Below are 21906 nucleotides of genomic sequence, written 5' to 3'. Positions count from 1 at the left end.
TTATCAGGGGGGAAGGGACTGAGAAAGTATTGTGTTAGTGTCTTGTCTTTCTATAGTTGTATCTTTTGTTACTTGCTATTTGATTCTTTGAAGAAGTGGAATTTACAATTCTGTTGATTTACATATCTTTTAAAACTTGTTTTTTTTGTTTGTTTTTGTTTTTACTACTTAACTAGTATTCTTTGCTTGGTTACTTAATGCTGGGTGAACTAGAATGTAGTTCTTTATCTTATACAAAACATTTCATTCCTGTACTGATCAGGAAGAAACTAACCTTCCTTCTATATTGCAAACTAACTGTTATGTGGTGAATTTTATGGATAAGATGAACATAGTCTTTATTTTTCAATTTGTAGAATGGTAGAGAGGGATATCCCTTAAATTCGGAGAAATAAGATAAAACTAGTATTTCTAAATTAATGGAAGAACTCATTACTAATTTAGAAGGTGGTACAAGCTAAAAAAAAAAGATAGACTTTCAAAACATTTAGCTTATTCATGGATATGAGAGCAATTATAATAAACTAAGGTGAAAGGGCATAAATTTTATCTTTTGATAGTAATATCAAGGAGGGAAAAAATTAAACTGTGTCTCAGTGACATGGTAGAGGTCACCATTGATTTGATGACCAGTGGTACAGCTTAGATATTTTTTTCATAATAATGATAAACCTTTGTCAAGATGTCTCAACAGTTTACTCTCATTCCTTTTCTGATAAGTATACTCTTCTATGAAACAATAGAACTACATTTTTAATAAAAAATGTTAAATTCTCTTAAAATAATACAATTCTTTGATAAATATTCTACAACTTTTCATACTAACACATCTAAAAGTTAACTAAAGGGGCGCCTGGGTGGCGCAGTCGGTTAAGCGTCCGACTTCAGCCAGGTCACGATCTCGCGGTCCGTGAGTTCGAGCCCCGCGTCAGGCTCTGGGCTGATGGCTCGGAGCCTGGAGCCTGTTTCCGATGATTCTGTGTCTCCCTCTCTCTCTGCCCCTCGCCCGTTCATGCTCTGTCTCTCTCTGTCCCAAAAATAAATAAAAAACGTTGAAAAAAAAATTAAAAAAAATAAATAAATAAAAAAAATAAAAGTTAACTAAAATATGTAACTTTTTGCTATCAGGTGTCAAATTGAATAACAAATAGGTATTAAAACTGATAGGTATTTTTAAAAATATTTTTGGATAATTTTTTTTAATGTTTATTTTTGAGAGAGAGTGAGCTGGAGTGAGCAGGGAGGGACAGAGAAAGAGGGAGAGAGAGAATCCCAAGCGCTGACAGCACAGAGCCCGATGCAGGACTCCATCCCACGAACCATGAGATCATGGTTATGATCTTAACCGACTGAGCCATCCAGGCACCAAAAGTGATTGTTATTAATTATACTGTTGATGCAATTGGAGTCAACTTTATACATATATATTATCTTTTCAGGTAACCATATCAAACATTTTGTTTTTCTTCCATCACTTAGTATTTTAAAAATTTTGGTTGCTAGGTATTATGCTGGCACACTAAAGGACACAGGTAATAATTGACCTTTATAATACAGTATGATAAATTGTATGATAGAAGTAAATATAGGAGAAATATAGACAAAGTTTGCATTGATGGGTGCTTAAGAAGACCTCTCCAGAGGGGCCTTACCTAAAGCGGTCCTTGAAGGTTGATAAGGAGTTGAGGGAATAAGGTGGGGAGGGAGTTGCCTACAGAGAGAACTGCATGGCAGACTTAAAAGTGAGAACAAGCTATGTCTGCCTTGTGAAGCTGTGAATTTTTCAATATAACTGGAACATAAGATCCAACTGTAGGGTGGAGTAGGCAGCAGGTCTAGGGGTAGAGTGGAAAGGATTATAGGGTGGCTGGAGAGATAATTTGGTCTTTCATGCCTTTTAAAATAGTTTAAACTGGATCTAAAGGACTGGACTACCTCTCTCAATAGTAAATTATCGTATGAATTTAAGGAAGGTAAACTAATAATAAAGTAAGATAAAAAATATGATTTATTAAACATATATGCAGGGTAAATTACTGTATTTAAATGAGATCTTATTATAAATATACATGTAAAATGCCATACTGATCTAAGAGCATAACATGAAATCTTTCAGATCTGGATTTCAGTCCTGGTTCCACCACTTACATTTCTGTGACTTTGTGTCAGTTAGGTAATTCTTTATGCTAGTGTCCTCAGCTATAAAATGGGGATAATAAAAGAATCCATCTTCATAAGCTTTTTGTGAGGATTAAATGAGATTATGATAAGCAGTCTATAAGCATTTAGTAAGTACTCAACAAATGTTAAATTTATTACTATTGTTGCTGTGTGTTACTTTGGCATCAGTGATCTTTCCAATGTATTTATAGTCCCTAATCTCCATCTCTGTTTATATGTGGATATAGAGTCATCTTAATATAGGCCAGGAGACAGCATGATTGGGAAAGTAAATTTATGCGAAATCATTTTTTTTAAGTTTTATTTATTTATTTATTTATTTTTGAATTTTATCTTTTTAATCTTTTTATTTAAATTCCAGTTAGTTAACATACAGTATAACATTAGTTTCAGGTGTACAATATAGTGATTCAACACTTCTTTGTATCACCCAGTGCTCATCACAAGTTCAAATTCTTTTATAATATGTATTTTCATCTGCTATCGTGAACTATCTAAATAATAACCTGCTGCCTTAAGGGTGTCATAAGCTTTTCCTCAAGCTTTGGAAACATTTTTTCTTGCTACAGTTAAATCATGTGATGACAGCCTTGAAAGTATTATCGTTCAAAAATGTATTTTCCTGATCCTACTAAGTTGTACATGTGACTAACCATGTTAAATTTAACGTTTTTGTCTTGTTTTGAGTTACGAATTTTTCATAATGATTTTTTTCAACAAGCAGCTTCTTCCCATTTTAGATGCTAGAATGTGATCAATATAATGAAAATTATAATAAATAGTCAAAGCATCTGAAGTGCTTTGCATTTTTTTTTCTGATGTATGGAATTGACTAGTAACTTCAAATAGCTTGCTCTTTTATTTGGAAAATGGTTAAAAGTACATTTGTATTTTTTAACCCATGACGCACCCTTGTTTTAGCCTTTGCTCTGTGTTGAAATAAGTAAAATGCTTACTATCGGTCCTTTTATGTAATTTTACTAGTCACCTTTTGGTTAAATAAAGCTAACCCTTTACTAGATTCCTCCAGAAGGGCACATTGTGTATCTCATGAGTTCTAGAATGTTTTAAACTGTTTTCCTCTGACCTGGATACCAGCAGGACAGCTTGGGTGGATATAACATCCATGGGTTGCACTTTCTTTCCTTGTTTCTTAAAAATGCTGCTCCAGTGCTGCCTGGTTTTATATGTTGTTTTAAAGAAATCTAATGCTAGCTCTTTTGCCTTGTAGCTTCTTTCCTTTTTTTTTTGCCTGGGTGTCCTGAGGATTTTGTTCTTTATTATTGAAGTTTACTACTTTTATAGATCAGAGTTGATTGTCCTAGGTTGTTTTGCGTGGTACCCATTGGACCCTTTCTGTGTTTATATTTAGGTCTTCTTCTATTTTGGAAAGGTTTTTTTATATTGTAGTGTCAGTGATTAGGGGTTTTCTCCCAGTGTTTTGATTTTTCTTCTTTAGGGATACAAGTTCTATTTCAGCCCCTATTTCTCTGACCTTTTTTTCAACTTTTTATTTCATTTTCTTTCTCTTGGTTATTTTCTTGCTTTTCTCCAATGCCCTTTATTAAGTTTTCATTTGAATCTATTCTCTGTTCTCCTTTGAATATCTTATAACTTAGCCTTCATTTTTTATATGTTTTGTGTTGTTGTTGCTGCTGTTCTATTTCTTTCCTGAGATCGGTCATCTCTTATTTCATTGCTTCTTGCTTTTTGTCCATTTATGTTTTTAGTGTTTGTGTTTTTTTAAGTATATTATTTTGAGAGAGAGAGCATGCACATGCACGAGCAGGGGAGGGACAGAGACAGGGAGAGAGAGAATCTCAAACAGGCTCTGCGTCCTCAATGCAGAGCCCAACATGGGGCTTGATCTCATGAACTTTAGATCAAGTCCTGAGCCGAAATCAAGAGTTGTATACTTAACTGAGTGAGCCATGTAGGCACCCCTTTAATGTTGTATTTCTGATTCAAGTATTGTTTTTAATATCCCCAAATGCTTGCTTGACAGTACTTAATTCAGTTTGAAATGTTGTTTTACGGTTTTTTTTTCTTCAGGATCGTGGTTGGTTTAGGGGAGAGACTTTTTATTAGCAGAAAAGCTTTTATTTATATTTTCTGACTTACTGCAGTAGTTTTTGTGGATTTGGCGTGCTTTTTTTCTGTTGCTATTTATTACTTAGAAAGGGTTCCTAGTTTGGAAATGTCCTTTTCTGTCACTCCTACTCTCTTTTGTGCTACTTGTTTTTGGATGGTGGTATTGTTGGTGGGAGAAGGCATGATGGCACGTCTTCTTTCTCTCTTATTTCTATAGGATCTTTAATTTTTTCTATTATACTTTCCCTTCATTACCTTTTCTCCAAGGAATAGCACACTTCTCTGAATATCATGCTCCCCTTGCTTCTCTAAGACTGCCATTTCTGGTTCCTCCCATTTTCAATCCCCTCTCCATAGCCAGGGCCTGTATAGCATTTTGGCATTATTGTTGCACTTTTGCTTTCTGTGATTCTGTCTATGCTTTCTTCAGGTCCTATGATACCCTCTTCCCTTTCTTATGAAATCTTTTAAGCCTCCCATTATTTTCTACCCTTACAAACTTGCAGCAAGTAGAAGGCCGTAGAAGGTCTTTTGGAATTTTTTCGCTTTATTTCTACTTCACAGGTAATGTGAAGGTCAGAGTGTTTTTTGTCTCCTAGTAGTATTGAAGGTTTTATTTCAAGCTATACAGAGAAAGACAGATACCATATGTTTTCACTCTCATGTGGATCCTGAGAAACTTAACAGGAACCCATGGGGGAGGGGAAGGGAAAAAAAAAAAAGAGAGAGAGAGAGAGGTTAGAGTGGGAGAGAGCCAAAGCATAAGAAACTCTTAAAAACTGAGAACAGGGGCGCCTGGGTGGCTCAGTCAGTTAAGCGGCCAACTTTGGCTCAGGTCATGATTTCGCAGTCCGTGAGTTCGAGCCCCACATCAGGCTCTGTGCTGACAGCTGAGAGCCTGGAGCCTGTCTCAGATTCTGTGTCTCCCTCTCTCAGACCCTCCCCTGTTCATGCTCTCTCTCTCTCTGTCTCAAAAATAAATAAACGTTAAAAAAAAAAACTGAGAACAAACTGAGGGCTGATGGGGGGTGGGAGGGAGGTGATGGGTATTGAAGAGGGCATCTTTTGGGATGAGCACTGGGTGTTGTATGGAAACCAGTTTGACAATAAATTTCATATATTAAAAAAAAAATGATCGAGAGCCAAAAAAAAAAAAAAAGAAGGTTTTATTTCAGCATTATTTGTGGTTTTGTTTTACTTGTTGATTTTTATGGGTTTTTTTTTTGGGGGGGGGGAGTAGAGAGGGGAGAAGTTTCAGAATCAAATGACTGCCATTTTCTTAGTCCTGAAGTTACCTGAAAGTATATTTTCAAATTACAAAAGGTTGTATTTACTTTAACCAAATACTTGCATTTTATATCAAGTAGCAATTGAAGCTCTTAGTTTTCTTGAGAACAAACATTACATTTGAAAATTATAAAACAGAAGATATTTAAATTTATTGCAACATATTTTGGATAAAAGAGAAAGAAAAGTGAATGATATATAAGCCTCTATGATGTCATCTTGCCATGGAGTTATAAGTAATAATACTAAGTAGATATAAAATATGAAGTGTATAAAGTGGTATAATGTACATATAATCAAGTGATAAGTAGTCCAAGTCTTTTATATCACTCTGTTGACAATACTCCCAAAACAAAAGAATCAATAAATACAATAAAACAGAACAGAAATGAGCCTTTTGATTAAGTGAATTTAGATATATCCATTTGTGATGGGCTAATTTGAATGTAAATCTGAATGGAAGCTGCCCTCCTTCAAACTGTGTTTGAGACCTGGATGATTTTGCTTTCACAGTGGGACCCCCTGTAGAGCTGATAGCTAGATAGTTGCAGAGACTCACCTTAGGCATTTCACTAACCTTACAATAATGCAGTCTCATTTTACTGATTTTCATCTTTTTTAACCTAACTTATAATGTTATGGTGGATTTTACTACTTCAGAGTGCCTGCTCTACTACATACGAGGCAGTACAGGTATATAGGGGTTTAAGGCATAGTCACTTTTCACTGTTACCTTAGAATTTTGATGTAGAATTAGAATTTTAAAGGAAGTTTGCTAATGTAAAGGCATATATATTTTAAAATCAACTTTTTGAATAATCACATGTACAAAATTAAAATATGGACAAATGTACAAAATTCAAAAGGTACTGAAGGATGTACAAGGGAAAATCTGCCTTCTATCCCTGTCTTCCAAGCATCTCCCTTGTTCAGAGTAAACACTTAACTGCTGTATATCAGTATATATGTATGCAGTTTTAAAAACACAAACAGGAGTTTACTACTCTTTGCTTTACACTTCATTTTATAAAGCTGAGTCCATGTAAGTATCATTACATTTAGAGCCACTTCATTCTTTTTGACAGCTACTTGAATGTATACCGATGTATTTAACCAGACCCTCATTGATTGGCATTTAAATGGTTTCTGGCTTTTTTTCCTGGGTCATATTTAGGTTATGTTTAGATTATATTCTATAATTCAAAGAAATATTTTCAAATGGCTTCACTTGTCAGATGTTAAGGAAATATTTCACAAAAACCTGGGAACTTGGAGTTTAGTTTTAAATAGATGTTTTCCTGTCTACAGTCAAGGCTTATATTGACCTTTTCCTTAATGAATTTCAATCTGGTGACTGTTGAGTTTCAGCAAGTATTTATTAAGGTTTTCTGTAATCTGTGGTCAGATTAAATAGAGGAGATGATTCCTGTGTTTAGGAGTACATGCCTGTCAAATTTCAATTTATTTGTAGAAAGAACTTTTAACATCAGATGTTAGTTCCAAGGCTATAGAAGCTTCTAAAAATGTTGAAAAGAGTTGAAAGAATTACAAATAAGTTTAGTGATGGTGTCACTGTAGTAGTAGGAAGATTAGCAACATTAAAAATTAAAGTAGTACTACTTGTATTGGTAAGAAAGAACAGGTATGATAGAAAATTCTGTGCTGGTGGATGAGGAGACAGCATAGTATTAATGGTTTACCTGTCAGCCTTTTGCCTCTTTGGCAAAGGTTTAGAAGTTCTCTTAGACTCTTTCTATAGTCTAAGATATCTATTTCTTAAAATTTTTCTATTTGTAAAATGCATGATGGTTAGTTCCTTATTTAAGGAAATAACTCTGAAGTTTCATTTGTAATTCATTTGGAGAATTAAGTTATAATGGTTATTTTAAAATAGCTTTATTGAAATACAGTTCACATACCATAAAATTCACCCATTTTAAAGTGTATCCCTTAGCAGGGATAGTTCCTGAGATTAGTGTTTGAGAGTCTTTTCTGAGCATGTTTGGGGTCCTTCCCACTGTTTCTATACAGGCAAATTAACTGGCCTACAATATTGCCTTTATTTTCAATAAATTAACCTATGTCCTCCCAGTTGCCTTTTACCAAATCCTCCACTGTTTTGAGAGTGTTTTAGGCTTGAACTTCTTCATGCTGTGTTGCAAACAAAGTAATTTTCTTTGGAAAGAGATTAGGAGCTATTTTTTGGTTTGTGTTCCCTCACCCCCTCCCTCCTCCACCCCTGTAAAATCTCTGAGCCTTGATCCTGGAGGCGAAGGGAGGAGAGAGGAGCAGCAGAGCAATGGCATGCTTTTCTCTGAGGACATCCCTGCTTTAGTAGCTCAGTGCTAGGGAGAAGAGAGAAGGAAAACACATCTTCTTGGTTTGCTTCTCCTGGCAAGATACCAACTCTTTGCAAGCCAGGCCAAGGGTGATTGGGATCCCAGTATTAGTGTAACACTCCAAGTAGAGCCTCTGCCCCACCAGCTAAGGTTGGGTACTAGAAGTGAGCCAATCTCTTCCCCACTTCTCCCACATCTTGGTGGTATGTGCCTGGAATGTAACTTTAGGAAAAGGTAGATGAGGGCAGTGTTGTTATATGGAAAAGGATCACAGGTTTTTCTGAAATGAAAAAAGTCTTCACGTATATATTTCAGAGAAAAGAAAACATACATCCACACAAAAATTTGTGTGTAGATTTGTATATATATTCACAGTAGCATTATTTATAGCAGCCAAAATGTGGAAACCTATGGAACTTTCAGCTCTGGGAGGGGAGAGGGACTGAACATTGAATTAGTGGTTCAATCAGTCATGCCTCTGTGATGAAGCTTTCATAAAAATCACTAAAATGCAGGTTTTGGAGAGCTTCCATGTTGGTTAACACATGGAAGTGCTGGGAGGGTGGTGCATCTGGAAAGGGCATGGAAACTCAGCCCCTTTCACCATACTTTGCCCTCTGCATCTCTCTTTTTTTTTTTTCATCTTAACTCTTCCTGAGTAGTATCATTTTATATTACATTGACAAGCTAGTAAAAAAAAAAAAATGTGGAAACCCAAATGCCCATCAACTAACGAATGGGTAAACAAAATGAGTTCTGTATACATTGGAGTAATAGTTCATAATTTAAAAAAAATGAAGTACTAATACATGTTATAACAGGGATAAACCTTGAAAACATTATCTAAGTGAAGCCAGTCACAAAAAAACACATATTGTAAAATTCCATTTATATGAAATATTCAGAATAGACAAATTTATAGAAGTTAGCGGTTGTCTAGGGCTGAGTATGTATGTGGGGATGGGGGGGTGATGGAGAATGACTGTTTCATGGATATGGGATTTCTTTTTTGGGGTGAGGAAGATGTTCTAAACTTAGATTTAATGATAGTTGCATATATCTATGCATATACTGAAAAACATTGAGTTTTACACTTTAAATGGGTGAATTTTATGGTCTATGAATTATATCTCAATAAAGATGCTAAAATAAAAGATAAAGTCTAGTCACTTGTTATCTTTTAAAATTTACAAGATATATCTACTTTTTATTCAAATACTAATCAGGCCAAACTTGCAGAGTTTCTGTAATTTTACAAGTCATAATGGGGTCATATTTGCTATCTCCATAGGCAGTCATTTGTATATGTGAGGAACATATTGTGATCTAATGTAATTTACTTTTTACATAGTAAAAAGTTTCATAGTTTTCTATCTTGTATTCTATACTGACATTTTGAGTATATTATAAATTTATTGAACGCTTTTTTTGTGATACTATTTATTTATTTATTTATTTCTAGTGTTGTCATTTTCTCCAATTCAAAGATTTCCCTCTTTATTCTTTTTTTGTGATTCTCCGAAAATTTACTGCTAGTGTTAATAATTTCTAACATTTGTACATCAGAAATCACTGATTTGAAAAGTGTGACATTGTGAATATAATAATTTTTAACCATGTCTCTTCAAATATTTTAGCATAGTTATTTAAATCATGTAGAATATAGTTTATATTTAACTTGCTATTTTCCTCTTTGATTTATCTCTCCTCTCTGTAATAAAGAAAAGAGCATTTGTTTCACTAGTGGTTCTCTTGTGCTAGATATTTATAGTAACTATTTTGTCTCTGAAATATCTGGGTTTTTTTTTTTCTTTTTGTTTTGTTTTTTGTTTTCTGTTTTACAAGGGCATCCCAGTGTTGCCTTTGTCATTGTATGAATTCTTAGGAAAAAAGGCAAGGTAATAATAGTCCCTCTAATTTCTTCTATCATTTTAAATTCTCATAGAGGTTTCTTTTTGCCCCAGTAAATTGTTCTCACAGTAAAAGTAGGCACAAATATCAAAATATACTTTTGTCTGAATGTATATGAGATATAAAAGCCTGTTGTTTTTAAATTTGTTTTCTTTTAGTAGGTTGTAATGCTTTTCAAATGATTTAAAAGTAACCTTGGAGAAGGGTTACCTAAAAATGTCTTAAAGTATTTATATATAACATAAGAAAAATGTATTCCAAAAACTTTTTTCAGAAATTATAAAATGTTTGTTTTTCTAAAAAGACTTGAGTAGCCATTATTCCCCACATAGAATAGATTAAATAGATTTAAATATGAATAGAATAAATTAATAGAATAAATAGATAAAATAGATTTAAATATGACTTAGAAAATTGGCATGTGATATATTGGATTATTCCCCCTTCTTTTTCAGGAACTCTTGGTGTGATAACAGAAGCTACAATAAAAATCAGACCAATCCCTGAATACCAAAAGTATGGCTCAGTAGCTTTCCCTAATTTTGAACAAGGAGTAGCCTGTTTAAGAGAAATTGCAAAACAGGTAAAAACAAACAAACAAAAAAGAACAAAAACCCACCCATATATATTTATAGTTTAAAAATTCTGCGTAACTGATTTTGTATGTCACATATAATCTTCATATTTAGTTGTGTTATATATGTGGTTTTTCCCCAGTTCTGTATGAAAAGGTAATGTAAAATCATCCCTGTAAGTGCAGTTGCTATTTCTTTATTTCTTGGTTTAAAGAGTGCTGTGTGATTTTAAGCCAAGGTAAGGTATATACTTGGGTTGATGGCTTTGAATGACTCTGCCTTTAATGAATGTTATGTTTTCTTAAATTTTTTTTAGGTAAGATATTTTGTGATTAATTTGAAGTAATATATAATTTTTCTTAAACTAAGACATTTATTGAAATTAAAATAAATGGCTGATTGTCAGTGATCAAAAATATAGAAATTAAATATAGGTAATCAAACTTTATCAATACTTAGAATATGCTACTACTAGACCCTACTTTGTTTTATAATAGTACCTAGGCTATAGCTTAAGTTAAATAACATAATATAACATCATATATTTAGCTATAAGTTAAGAAGAATTCCCATTTTCTGTTCCCTTATTTAAAAAAAAGATATAATATTAAGGATTTTTAAAAGACTAGGTCGTGTCAAGTAATTTTATTTCTGTATTCTGTGTATCAGTGTAGAAATTCTTGCATTTCTTCAGGTATTTGGTTCATTATTTGAACTACAATGGTTTGTGAAAAATTCTCATTTCAGCATTTCACAGTGGGGAGGAAATCAAGGGAGTATACTGCAGCCTGTTTCTTCTTGCTTTCTCCAAACTCCTGGAGTTCTTTAGTACTTCCCATCAGCTATATGCAACTAGAATCTTGAGGCAAGGGACCTTTCCAACCTGACCCATATAGGTCAGCCTCCAGGTATATCATGAGCAGAGTGAAGCGAGGATCTGCTGAGGCAAAGGAATGATATCCAGCAAATACTCCATATTCATTGTGGACTCTTTCAAGTACGGAAATGGAAAGTGGTCAAGAGTCTTATCTTCCCACCATTCTACGATATAAATGCCTTAAAGAAATTTAAAATAAGCAAAAATATTTCACAGTTACTCACATATTTACCATTTTTAGGGTTCTTTCTTTCATATATTCAGTTTTGCTTTCTGAGACATTCATTTTTTCCGTTAGTTTTCTGCTTTGAGGAGGTTCAGCTATATGGTCATTTAATCTAACAGTTGACAAGGATAATTTCTATAATTTCCAGGTAGCTTCAGTTACTTATCAGTTAAATTGCTTCCTGCATTAAGATTTAACCATAGGCCCCTTAGTCTTGATTGTCTTCCTGCTGGGTGGGAGAATAATTTAAAAAAGAAGTATAGTCCTAGAATGAACATTCTTAAACTACTGGCAGGTTAGTTTGGTGGTGGTAAAGCAAAAACAAATGTTAATAGTTGAAACTTTTACAAGAAGAGCTCCTAATTCCTAGAACCTTGGGGATATTATGTTATGGTTAGGGTGCTAGAATATATAGTTAAGTATTATGCTATTTGCTAAAATAATGAGATGATATAATATTTAAATATTATTTTAATATATAAATATGTAATATACATTACATATTAAATATCAATATACTTCATATATTTAATGTAATATTAAATATTATATTTAAAAGCAGGACTACTGAATAAAGGAGAAGTGGAAATAAGTTTCAGGAGTAAATACTATTTGTTATTCTGACATGATATCTGAGCACTGAGTAGTAAAGTTCAAGCGTGTCCTGATACTTGTCACTAAAACCTTCCACATTTAAAGGCAAAGGAAGACAATTTCAAATTTAAGATAGCCTAGATGTTAAGGAATAAAAGAACTAATTGCAAAGTGTTATGGTTTTGCCTGTGAGTTAAAACCTAGAAGAATAGAAAGCTAAGTTTTCATGTTGTTTTTTGTTTGTTTGTTTTGCTTTGTTTAGAAAATTACTGTAAGTTCACCAATTAAAAATCAAAACAAACCAAACATTTCCCATTATTAGATTATATTTTCTTATCAATTTCAATCTCCCTTAATGATTTTTTTAAGTGTTTTCACCTTGTATTATAATTTATTCTTGGTGTTAAGTACTTTTGTTTCTGTCTTTGTTAAGCTTGATTATTTCCCCTCCCCAAAAAAGCTTTATCATAAAATTTATAGTTCGTAGTATCTCTCTTTTTCAGGTTTTGAATATGACATCTTTTTAATTGGCTATTGCTGTCTCCATATTTTATGGCAAAATAAGCAAGAATGCCACATTGGATTTTTAAAAATAATTACAGAATCGATAAAACTATCTGATTTGTATGTATTTTCAACAAAAGATCTTTGATGAGGTCACATTCAGTCTATGTTGGTCAAATCTGCCCCTTCACAAGCTCTCCACTCTGTAGAACACAGATTTAGTAGACTTGTGAAAAAATGTTGCTAGGTGATCTTGGAAGTAAAGGTAGACATATTTATGCTTTCCTCTTTTCTGCATTGTAAATATGTAAATATATCTTAGGTTTCATTAATGAGAAATGATGTACAAATGTATCAGACTCCTAAATTTATAATTTTATTAAAATGGAAATATTGGATTTAAACATAGTTGCTATAATCTGATGCAGTTTTTGTTACAATTTAATATATGCCCCTGATAGAAAGTAATAGAGAACTACTTGTGCTAATGAAAAGCAGGGGGTGAAATTTTCCTTCATCTTTGCATAAGTCAGTAAAAATTGCGCTTTTACTCGTTTTAAAAAATTCTTTGGATGTTCACCAGTGACTGTAATCGAAATTGACTACACAAAACTGTATTGGGTATATAGTTTGGAATAAACAAAGGTGATAGCTGATAGAAAGTGCTACCCTGTGGTTAAAGACCTTAAAGGAAAGCTCCCCTCTAATCTATATTTTTAATAAATTGGTCCTGTGTACTTGGTAATAGACAGTTTTTAAAGGCATACATACCACGTGACTAGAAAGTTTGTCTTTCTTGAAACTGATTAAAAAGCCTAGATAGATACTATTTTATTTTCAAATATTACTTGTATGAATGAAACAATTGCTAAGAATAGTTACTGTGATTTGGAGATATTCCACTGTTTGAGGAACATATATATTTTACTTCTGCACAGATAGATAATTATGAATGTTTACCTGCCCTGGAAATGGGCAAATGCTTGTATTATGGCTTAGAGACATTTACATATTAGTTTACAGAATGTACAAATCTCATATGTCAAGAATGGAACGACGTGTGCTGCCCTGCTTTGTAACAGTATTCTCAGGCAGAAAAATTGAGAAAATGATCAGATTTTGGCACTAGTTGTTCAATTTGCAATTTGGAATTTCAGCTGATAGGAAGAGAATTAAGATCCATTAAAATAGATGATACATGGTTTATGATTGTGCCAAATTCTTGATTGAATAATGAGTTGGCTGGTTGTAATTCCTCACTGTCATTTCATAGCACTTCCATTTTTACGGTATTTTCAGACTCAAGTTGCTTTTGAAATGGGGAACTGTATTTTGGATATGTATCTTTGGGAAAGGAGTATACATGATTGTTTACAAATAGCAAAGTGGGCTCTTTGTATATTTTCATCACTATTCTTACTGAAGGAAATAAATTAAGCAACTTTATACTGACAGCAGAAGGATTCTACTAAGGTCTCTCATCTAATCTTTGTCCACGTGAGGATTGTCCTCTTTCAATACTTCACTGCCTTGTGAGGAGCTAGAAAGGAAGATTTAGTAGAAGATTAATGTGATTCTATCTTATAAATGGCAGTCCAGTATAATCTCCAACTTAACTCAGTAGATGGGTAAGTAAGTGATTTTTAAGACTTTGAGAAAATAGATTTCTTACTGTAGCCTCTCAGGTGAGAGGAAATAGTGTTTTTTAATCAGAATATCAGTTTCAGGTATATTTTATTCTCTTATTGTTTGTTTAGAAATAACAATGATATCTTTATAAAGTTTTAAGGGAAAAAGGGTTGAAATAAGCTCAAATTGAGCAGTTTTTGAAGTCTGGGATTTTCCCTTCCCAGTAAAAACTTAAGAGTTATGCCCTGTAGTATTGAGGGAGGACCATATGTTCCATTAAGAGGAAACACTGTACGTGTGGCACATTTCCGTATGCATTCCTCCGAAAACTGTCTTTCTCAGTATCAGCACTAGGTTTGTAGAATTACAGATTGAAAAGGGAGGTTTTTCTCTCCCTGTCTTTTGGCAAGGTGTGGCCCATTCTACCTACCATCACTTTTATTTTAAACAGTTTTAAACTGATAGGGTGTTGTTGTTTTTTCTAGAGAGTTTAGACCATAATTTGGAAAGAAATACATAGTTCATATTTGACACCTCAGACTATTATGTCTCAATTCTGAATTGTTCTGTCTTAAACTTGACTTATCCTGGAGGGGTTGAAATAAGTTGAAAGGAGTTAGGTTTAGCAATTACATTATAAAATAATTAAAACTGCTTTATATTCAGTGGTAATTCTTGGAAATAATAATTTGTCATGTGTAGAAAAAGGCATTGTTATTTTAAATCATTATGTGTGTGCATGCACGTGTGTGTGTGTGTGTGTGTGTGTGTGTGTGTGTGTGTGTGTGATGCTTTTCTCCCTCTGAGGCAGAGAAAATAACCTAGCCCCTAGCCAAAAGTTTGATTAATTGGATTCTTTACTATGTGATCCAGCAGAATGTGTTAAACTTGAGGACAGTTACAAGACACGCTTTTAAGCAGGAGCTACTCAGAACAAGTCATTATACATGTACAAAGTGAAAAATGAAAATGATGAACCAGAGACCGTTTGGCATTATTGGCTCTTCCCTTATATAAATGGAGGGAAATATCTACTGTATAATATGTAGCTGTAAGCCAGTATGTGACTTCCAGTAGGACTAACCAGTTATACAAATAGCCTTAAATACTGTCTGATTTTATCTGTGGTACCAGCTCTGAGGAAGAACCAATTATCTGTCTACATTTTAAGTTTTTATATATAGAAATTTGCAGTTAGCAGAATTCTTTTCACATATCCTTTTTTAAACATTTTTTTGTTTATCCGTATGTGAGATAGTGTGCTCTTAACTTTATATTCAATAAAGTATATTGGATATTGTGTAAGTTAAATAGACATGATTCCTGTCTTCTAGTAATCACTACAGATGTTGCATATCATGATAAATTTTATATGTTTAAACTTTTGTATGGCTAGGTACAAGGAGTTTGGTATTGGAGCTTTGGCTTCTGATATAGTGTGAGGTTACTAGACTATCTCCAAAATAGACTCAAGGTTTAGGAGTTTGGGCCGTTCTAGAGTCTACATTGAATGTGTGATTTACTTCTTGAAGAAACAAGCCTTTTCAATTCAAAGGTGTTAAACAAGGCACCAAAGATACAGGACTACCATTCACTGCTTATATTTTATGTTTATGAAGTTGGAATAGTAGAAATCCTGATGCCTTTTGAGATATGTTAATATCGAATTTCTTTTGCTAGTATTTAGTAAACTAAGGGAAACCCTCACAAATAATGTGTCACATCTGCAGTGCAAGTTCTGGTTTTCTCTGTGATAAGAAAGAAATACGAATCAGTTCCATAAAAACAGATTTTGCAGAAATCTTTTGATGTGTTTCTTATAGGGACTTTTTTTTTTTTTGGAGAAAATGGTTAGATTGAGAGATCTGTTGCTTTTTTTAAGTTGTTAGTAAAGAGAATTGTACTCAGAATTAAATAAGACTAATGAGAGTGGTTGTTATTTACCTTTCAGGTTTATATATTAAATTCCTGGTTGTAACATCATTAAAGGGAAGAAATTGTCAGCAGTTTGACTTAGTCAGTCTCGTACTAGTGCTTTGAGGTCAATGTGATTATTTTTTTCTTCTTTGCTTGGGTAAAACAAAAATAATTGATATTTCCTTAAGGTCCATAATGAATTTCTCATCTCTTTTCAGACTACTTATTGTATATAAAGTATACTTGGGTACATGTCAGATGACATCAGATATTCTAGTAAAAATAAATTTATCATAGTAGGAAATAAATCAGTTATTTTATTAACTCCATTTTGAGTAAACAGTTTTTGTGTGATGTTCCTTAAATTCCCTGAATGTATTATTAACCCACCAAAAAAATTACTTGGTAAAACTATTCTCTCTCAGGTTATTTCTGGTCCCATACCACTAGGGGTCACTTTAACTCAAGAACCCTTTTCCCCCTTTCTTCATCTATGGAATACTCAGTATAATTGAAAAGCATGGGAGTGAATTTAGAGCTCAAATTCTCCGAATTTGTGATGTCTCTAACTTTTAAAGGAAATATTTTTAGGTTTTCAAATTAGTTTCATAGCAATTGAAACATAATGTAGTCTTAACCATAGGTAGTGTTACCCAGATTGAATGTTGTTTTTTAAGAATAGAAACATTATTTTGGTCTTTCGATTATAGGAACTTACAATTAGTGATACTGGCAAGTTTTCATATAAAATTCTAAGAGACTTTTCTGCTTTTTTTTTTTTTAGAATGATGCACAGTGATTTGCAAATAATCAATGGCCAGAGGATCATAAAACAATCTAGATGCTGTTTTTTAATTTGGGTGCTTTACTTATGAGAATTTACTTGTGATGATAACTAAAATACTCATTTACTGACTTTTTAAAAAATGACACTATTAAAACATGAGACTTAATAAAGCTGTGGTTTCATTTTGATCATTTTTAAAAAGCCAGTATTGAAAACTAATATTTATTATCTACATAAAACAAATTCTCTTTAGCTTTTTATTCTTTTTTGATAAGTGTTAGTAGTTATTCTCATTTGATAAGTGTCTGTAACCATCTACTCTGCCTCAGTACAAATAGGAATAGTCCATGACTGACTCAGCTTTATATGACTCAGCTATCAAGTTAAAATCATATTCAATATTATTGAATATTGGTTGTTATGTGTACCAAGTGTCCTGAAGCTTCCTTACTTATTTTTCCAACTTTTTAATTTGAAAGTTTTAAGCATACAGAAACTTTGAAAGAAGAGGATGGCGATCACTTGTATGTTTATCTTGTATATTCAACAATTGACTTTTTCTTATGTTTGTTTTAAATGTTTCTGTATGTGTTTTCTGGGCCATTTAAAATTAAGTTGCAGACATCATGGCACTTGATCTCTAAGTATTTAAACATACATCTCCTAAAAATAAAGGTGTTTTTCTTCACAGCCACAATACTATTATCATGTCAAAGAAAATCAACAGTAATTTCTTTAATGACATCCAGTGTTCATTCTATAAACAGATCATTTCAGTTACCCAAGATGTATTTTATGGATAGTCTTTTCAAACCAAGTTTTTATCAAGGCCTGCATATTGATTGTATTTTAGTTGTTTCAGAGATTGATTTCCACTACAGATTTATTGTACTAAACATACTTTCCCCCATTTTCTGATATATGTGTCTCTGTGCTGAATGTTTTCCCTAATAACACTTGATATAGGTACAGGGGTAGTAGAAACTAGGTGACGGTAGGAGATGGAATTTACAAGTTGTTGGTACAAGTTTAAAAGTTGTTTTTGGGGAGGGTAGGTGCTTGGCTGGCTCAGTCAGTAGAGTGAGGATTGTGAGTTCAAGCTCGACATTAGGTACAGAGAACTTAAAAATAAAATCTTAAAAAAAAAGTTTCGTTTTTTGTTTTTTGTTTTTTTCTAAGAATGACAGAAGGGCTCTGAATTCTTTCGCGTATGTTACTGGTGTGCTTAAGCCAAAACATATAAATATGTATGTAATATGATACTGTTTATTTCATGCAGAAAAGAAACTTGGTCTAATTAGGCATCATATGTGTTATTAGAAGTTGATACGCCTGTTTGAATAAGAGCATTTTACGAAAATTGATTTTTCTGTAGTATTTTGGAAACTGGTTTGGCTTTTAGAAGCACAGCCTAATTACAAAGATACCCTTATACCAAGATTTGAAATTACTCAGGTTGTGTGTGTGTGTGTGTGTGTGTGTGTGTGTGTGTGTGTGTGTATAATAACTGTATAACACATAGTTTTCATGTAATTTTTGTTTCAGGTATGACTTTAAAGCTCTTTGTGTTGTGTGTGTGATGTATGTATGTGTGTGTTAGGTGATTTTTTGGGAAGCTTTGTGGTCTATTTGAAATATTCCTCATCCAGCAGTCAAGATATCTTGGTCCTAGTTTGTGTGCTTAACAGTCATATGACCTCAGACGAGTCTTTTAATCTCTCTGGTTCTTATGTCCTCATCTGAAAAATGGGGATAACACCAGTTCTGCTACCCTGATGGGTTATTTCTTATATTAGAGATGTGAAAACAACCTGGACATCACAAGATTCTATAAAAGTAAGGCAATAGGTTATTGTTATGGTATATATGTAAAATTACCTAATACTGTTTTCTTTAGATTTGGCAGTGACTTTTTAAAATATAGATTGAATAATATCACCTTTAGTACCAAAGGTGAGTAAATTGTGTAGTGCTCAAAATAAGAATCTACTCAGTTATTTTGTTGGATGAAATAAAATGTGTATTGTGAGTGGTTTTATAAAATTATTTGTTCAATTAAAAGTAAATGATAGCAAAAATGTTGTAATGCGCAGTTATGTGTTAAGTTTTGTTCTTTTGAATGATCTGCATATATCTTAATGTTGTATGGATACAAATTTTATTTATAAATGTTATTAGCAGAAGATAAATGTTTAAAAAGTTTATGACAGTCAAAATTTTGTCATGTGAAAGCAACCTCTTGGTAGAAGTTTAACCATGTTAAAAATTTGCATAGAAAATAAAATTGTCGTTAGGGTGCAGCTCACTTTAATACTATGGAAAAGCTGTAGCTAACTTAAATCTTGCTAGTGTTTGTATTGTAGTATTTCAGCATACAAAATTTATATGACTATCTGTTCTCATTTTTCTTTCCTTGCAGCTTTTAGTGTGGTGACTAGATTAAATTTAACACTGGTGCAGTTCTAGATACATAATGTTACCCTTCAGAATTTTGTTGCTATTTTCATGCCTTGAAGGATTTTAGAATTCTGGTCACTGATAGTTTTTCTTTTTAAAATGGATTATTGAAAGGGATAAAAGGAAAACAACAGTTCTTAGAGTTATGTATGAAGACATCACAGATAATTTTTTGAGGTGTTTTTGCTCAGAAAAATTCTACCATCATCTTCTTCATTTTAAAAGTATATAAGAATCTGAAGATACATTATAATTCACAAATGGTATAATGTTGATTGTAGTCTTTGAAATTTCTACTTTGTTCTAAAATAATCTACTTCAAGGCCCAATATTTCTTTTAGGTATTTCCATAGATCTTTGCTAGGCATTGAGAAGATCTTGTTGCTGACAAAGATCTGGCAACATACATGTGTGTGTATTATATATATAGATTTCTCTTCCAAATATTTTATAGAAGTCAGTGATGTTTTATCATCTTAAAATTGTATAAAAAGTTAAGATTTGTTTACTGTATATATTCTTAGGAACTAAGCTCTTGATGTCACATACAGAAAGATGGCATTTACATTCTACCTGTGTAGCTTCTTTACAGTATTAAATTTGTATCACATTTTTTCTTTTTAAAATAGAGATGTGCTCCTGCATCTATTCGCCTCATGGACAACCAACAGTTTCAGTTTGGTAAGTAAGGAATGGTCATTTTAAAATCTGCTCATGAAGCCCCAAAATTTGTGAAACAGCTGTTACATGCCAGGAAGAGTACTGAATACAGAGCTAGGAAGATGAATGTCATAGTTCCTGTCCTTCAGGAAGCCCTTAGTCTAATGGTGACAGACAGTTACAGAAATGAATGAGTGCAGGATTGTTAGAGATGCTATGAAAGAAGAGTGCACTGGATACCCTGGGTGCAAATGAAGGAATGGTTGAACCTGCTGGATTTTGCTGGATGTCAATATGGGGATTCAGGAAAGGTGCTTTTTTTTTTTTTTTTTTTTTTAATGTTTATTTTTTAAGATAGAGAGAGACAGAGTGCAAGTGGGAGAGGGGCAGAGAGAGAGGGAGACACAGAATCTGAAGCAGGCTCCGGGCTCTGAGCTGTTAGCACAGAGCCTGATGCAGGGCTCGAACTCATAAACCACGAGATCATGACCTGGGCTATAGTTGGATGCTTAACTGACTGAGCCACTCAGGCTCCCCTAGGAAAGGCTTCTTAAAGGAGGGTAATGCTTACATTAAATCTTAAGGGGAATAGAAGTTTGCTTGGGATGTTTTCCTCTTCCCTCCTACCAAATTTGTTCACTCATCCGGAAAAAAATATGAAATTGTGAGACCTCAGTGGCATCTTTGTACTTCAAGTAGTTCGATGTGGCTCAAATAGAGGGTGGGTGAGAGTTGTTACAAGAGATGAAGCTGGATGGGTGGAGTAGGGCTTTGCAGGATCGATTTGGATTTTACCATGTCAGCAAAGGGATTTACATCTGAGAATGCTCTATTCTGCTAGCATTATGCAGGGTGGAGTAGAATGGTGCAGACGAGGAAGAGGAGTGGAAATGGTTCAAGAGGCCAATTTTGGGGGCCTTGATCAAGGAAGCAGCGATGGAGATAGAGAGTAAGGCATAGATTTCCCAGAGCTCAGTTTGCCAACTAGATGTGGAAGGTTCAATAAACGGAAGGGTTGAGGGCAACTCCAAGATTGCTGATTTGACTGACTGGGTGGACTGATGAACAGTCTAGGAGAGAGATGATGATTTGGGGGAAAAGACATTACAATGGGTTGTTTTTAAGGTACTGTTAGAATATTCAGGTAGAGAATTGAGTAGCAGGTAACCATGTTTCTTTTTCCCCCTTTTTGCGTTAAAGTATTAAACTTTCTGACTCTGTTTATCATCTTTTCAATTCTCATTTTATTGCTTTTATATTTTTTTCCATATGCTGAAATTGAGTTTGGAACTTGTTTATAGAATTTAAGTATCTTCAGAACAGTCCCTGAAATTATAGGAATGATTGCTCAATAGTAAACACTAATGGCTAAGATAGGCAGACTTTTGTTTGTTCTATTTAAGAGTAGTTTAGGTTTTAATTTAGGGAAGAGTGATTATATAGTATAGAAGCTGAAAGAAGTCAGGGGTGCTTGGGTGACTCAGTTGATTAAGCGTTCCAACTTCGACTCAGGTTGTGATCTCACGCCTTGTGAGTTCAAACTCCAGATTGGCCTCTGTGCTGACAGCTCAGAGCCTGGAGCCTGCTTCGGATTCTGTGTCTGCCTCTCTCTCTGCCCCTCCCCCTCTCACACTCTGTCTCTCTCAAAAATAAATAAACAGGAAAAAATAATTTTTTTAAAGAAGCTTATGGAAGTCATGTTCATAATATATCAAGAGTTAGTTTTAAAATTTGATTCTTTTAAGTCATAGCTGTTATTTCTTTAAGTAAATTATTTTCAAAATACTATACTACTGGTAAAAGTTTAAGATAAGTACATCCTTTAAATAATTAAATAGTTAAATCACATGGAAATCAAGCCTTCTGTGTTT

The 21906-nt window shown here is 33.4% G+C and overlaps 1 protein-coding gene across 6 annotated transcripts in view; it reads left to right on the top strand.

Moving 5' to 3' along the window:
* Window positions 1–21906, top strand: part of AGPS (alkylglycerone phosphate synthase) — a 218573-nt gene that overhangs the window by 78545 nt on the left and 118122 nt on the right. For all 6 annotated transcript variants that reach the window (XR_007454460.1, XR_007454457.1, XR_007454456.1 and 3 more), the window contains exons 11-12: window positions 10265–10392; window positions 20005–20056. Coding sequence is in view for 1 of the 6 variants with exons in the window: in XM_049615961.1 (XP_049471918.1) it covers window positions 10265–10392; window positions 20005–20056 (180 nt within the window). In the remaining 5 variants the exon portion in view is untranslated. The remainder of the gene's footprint in view (window positions 1–10264; window positions 10393–20004; window positions 20057–21906) is intronic.

The sequence above is a fragment of the Panthera uncia genome, assembly GCF_023721935.1.
Source record: "Panthera uncia isolate 11264 chromosome C1 unlocalized genomic scaffold, Puncia_PCG_1.0 HiC_scaffold_3, whole genome shotgun sequence".
Classification (NCBI taxonomy): Eukaryota; Metazoa; Chordata; class Mammalia; order Carnivora; family Felidae; genus Panthera; species Panthera uncia.
The sequence above is the reverse complement of the archived record's forward strand: the minus strand, read 5'-3'. Positions and strand labels throughout refer to the sequence as shown.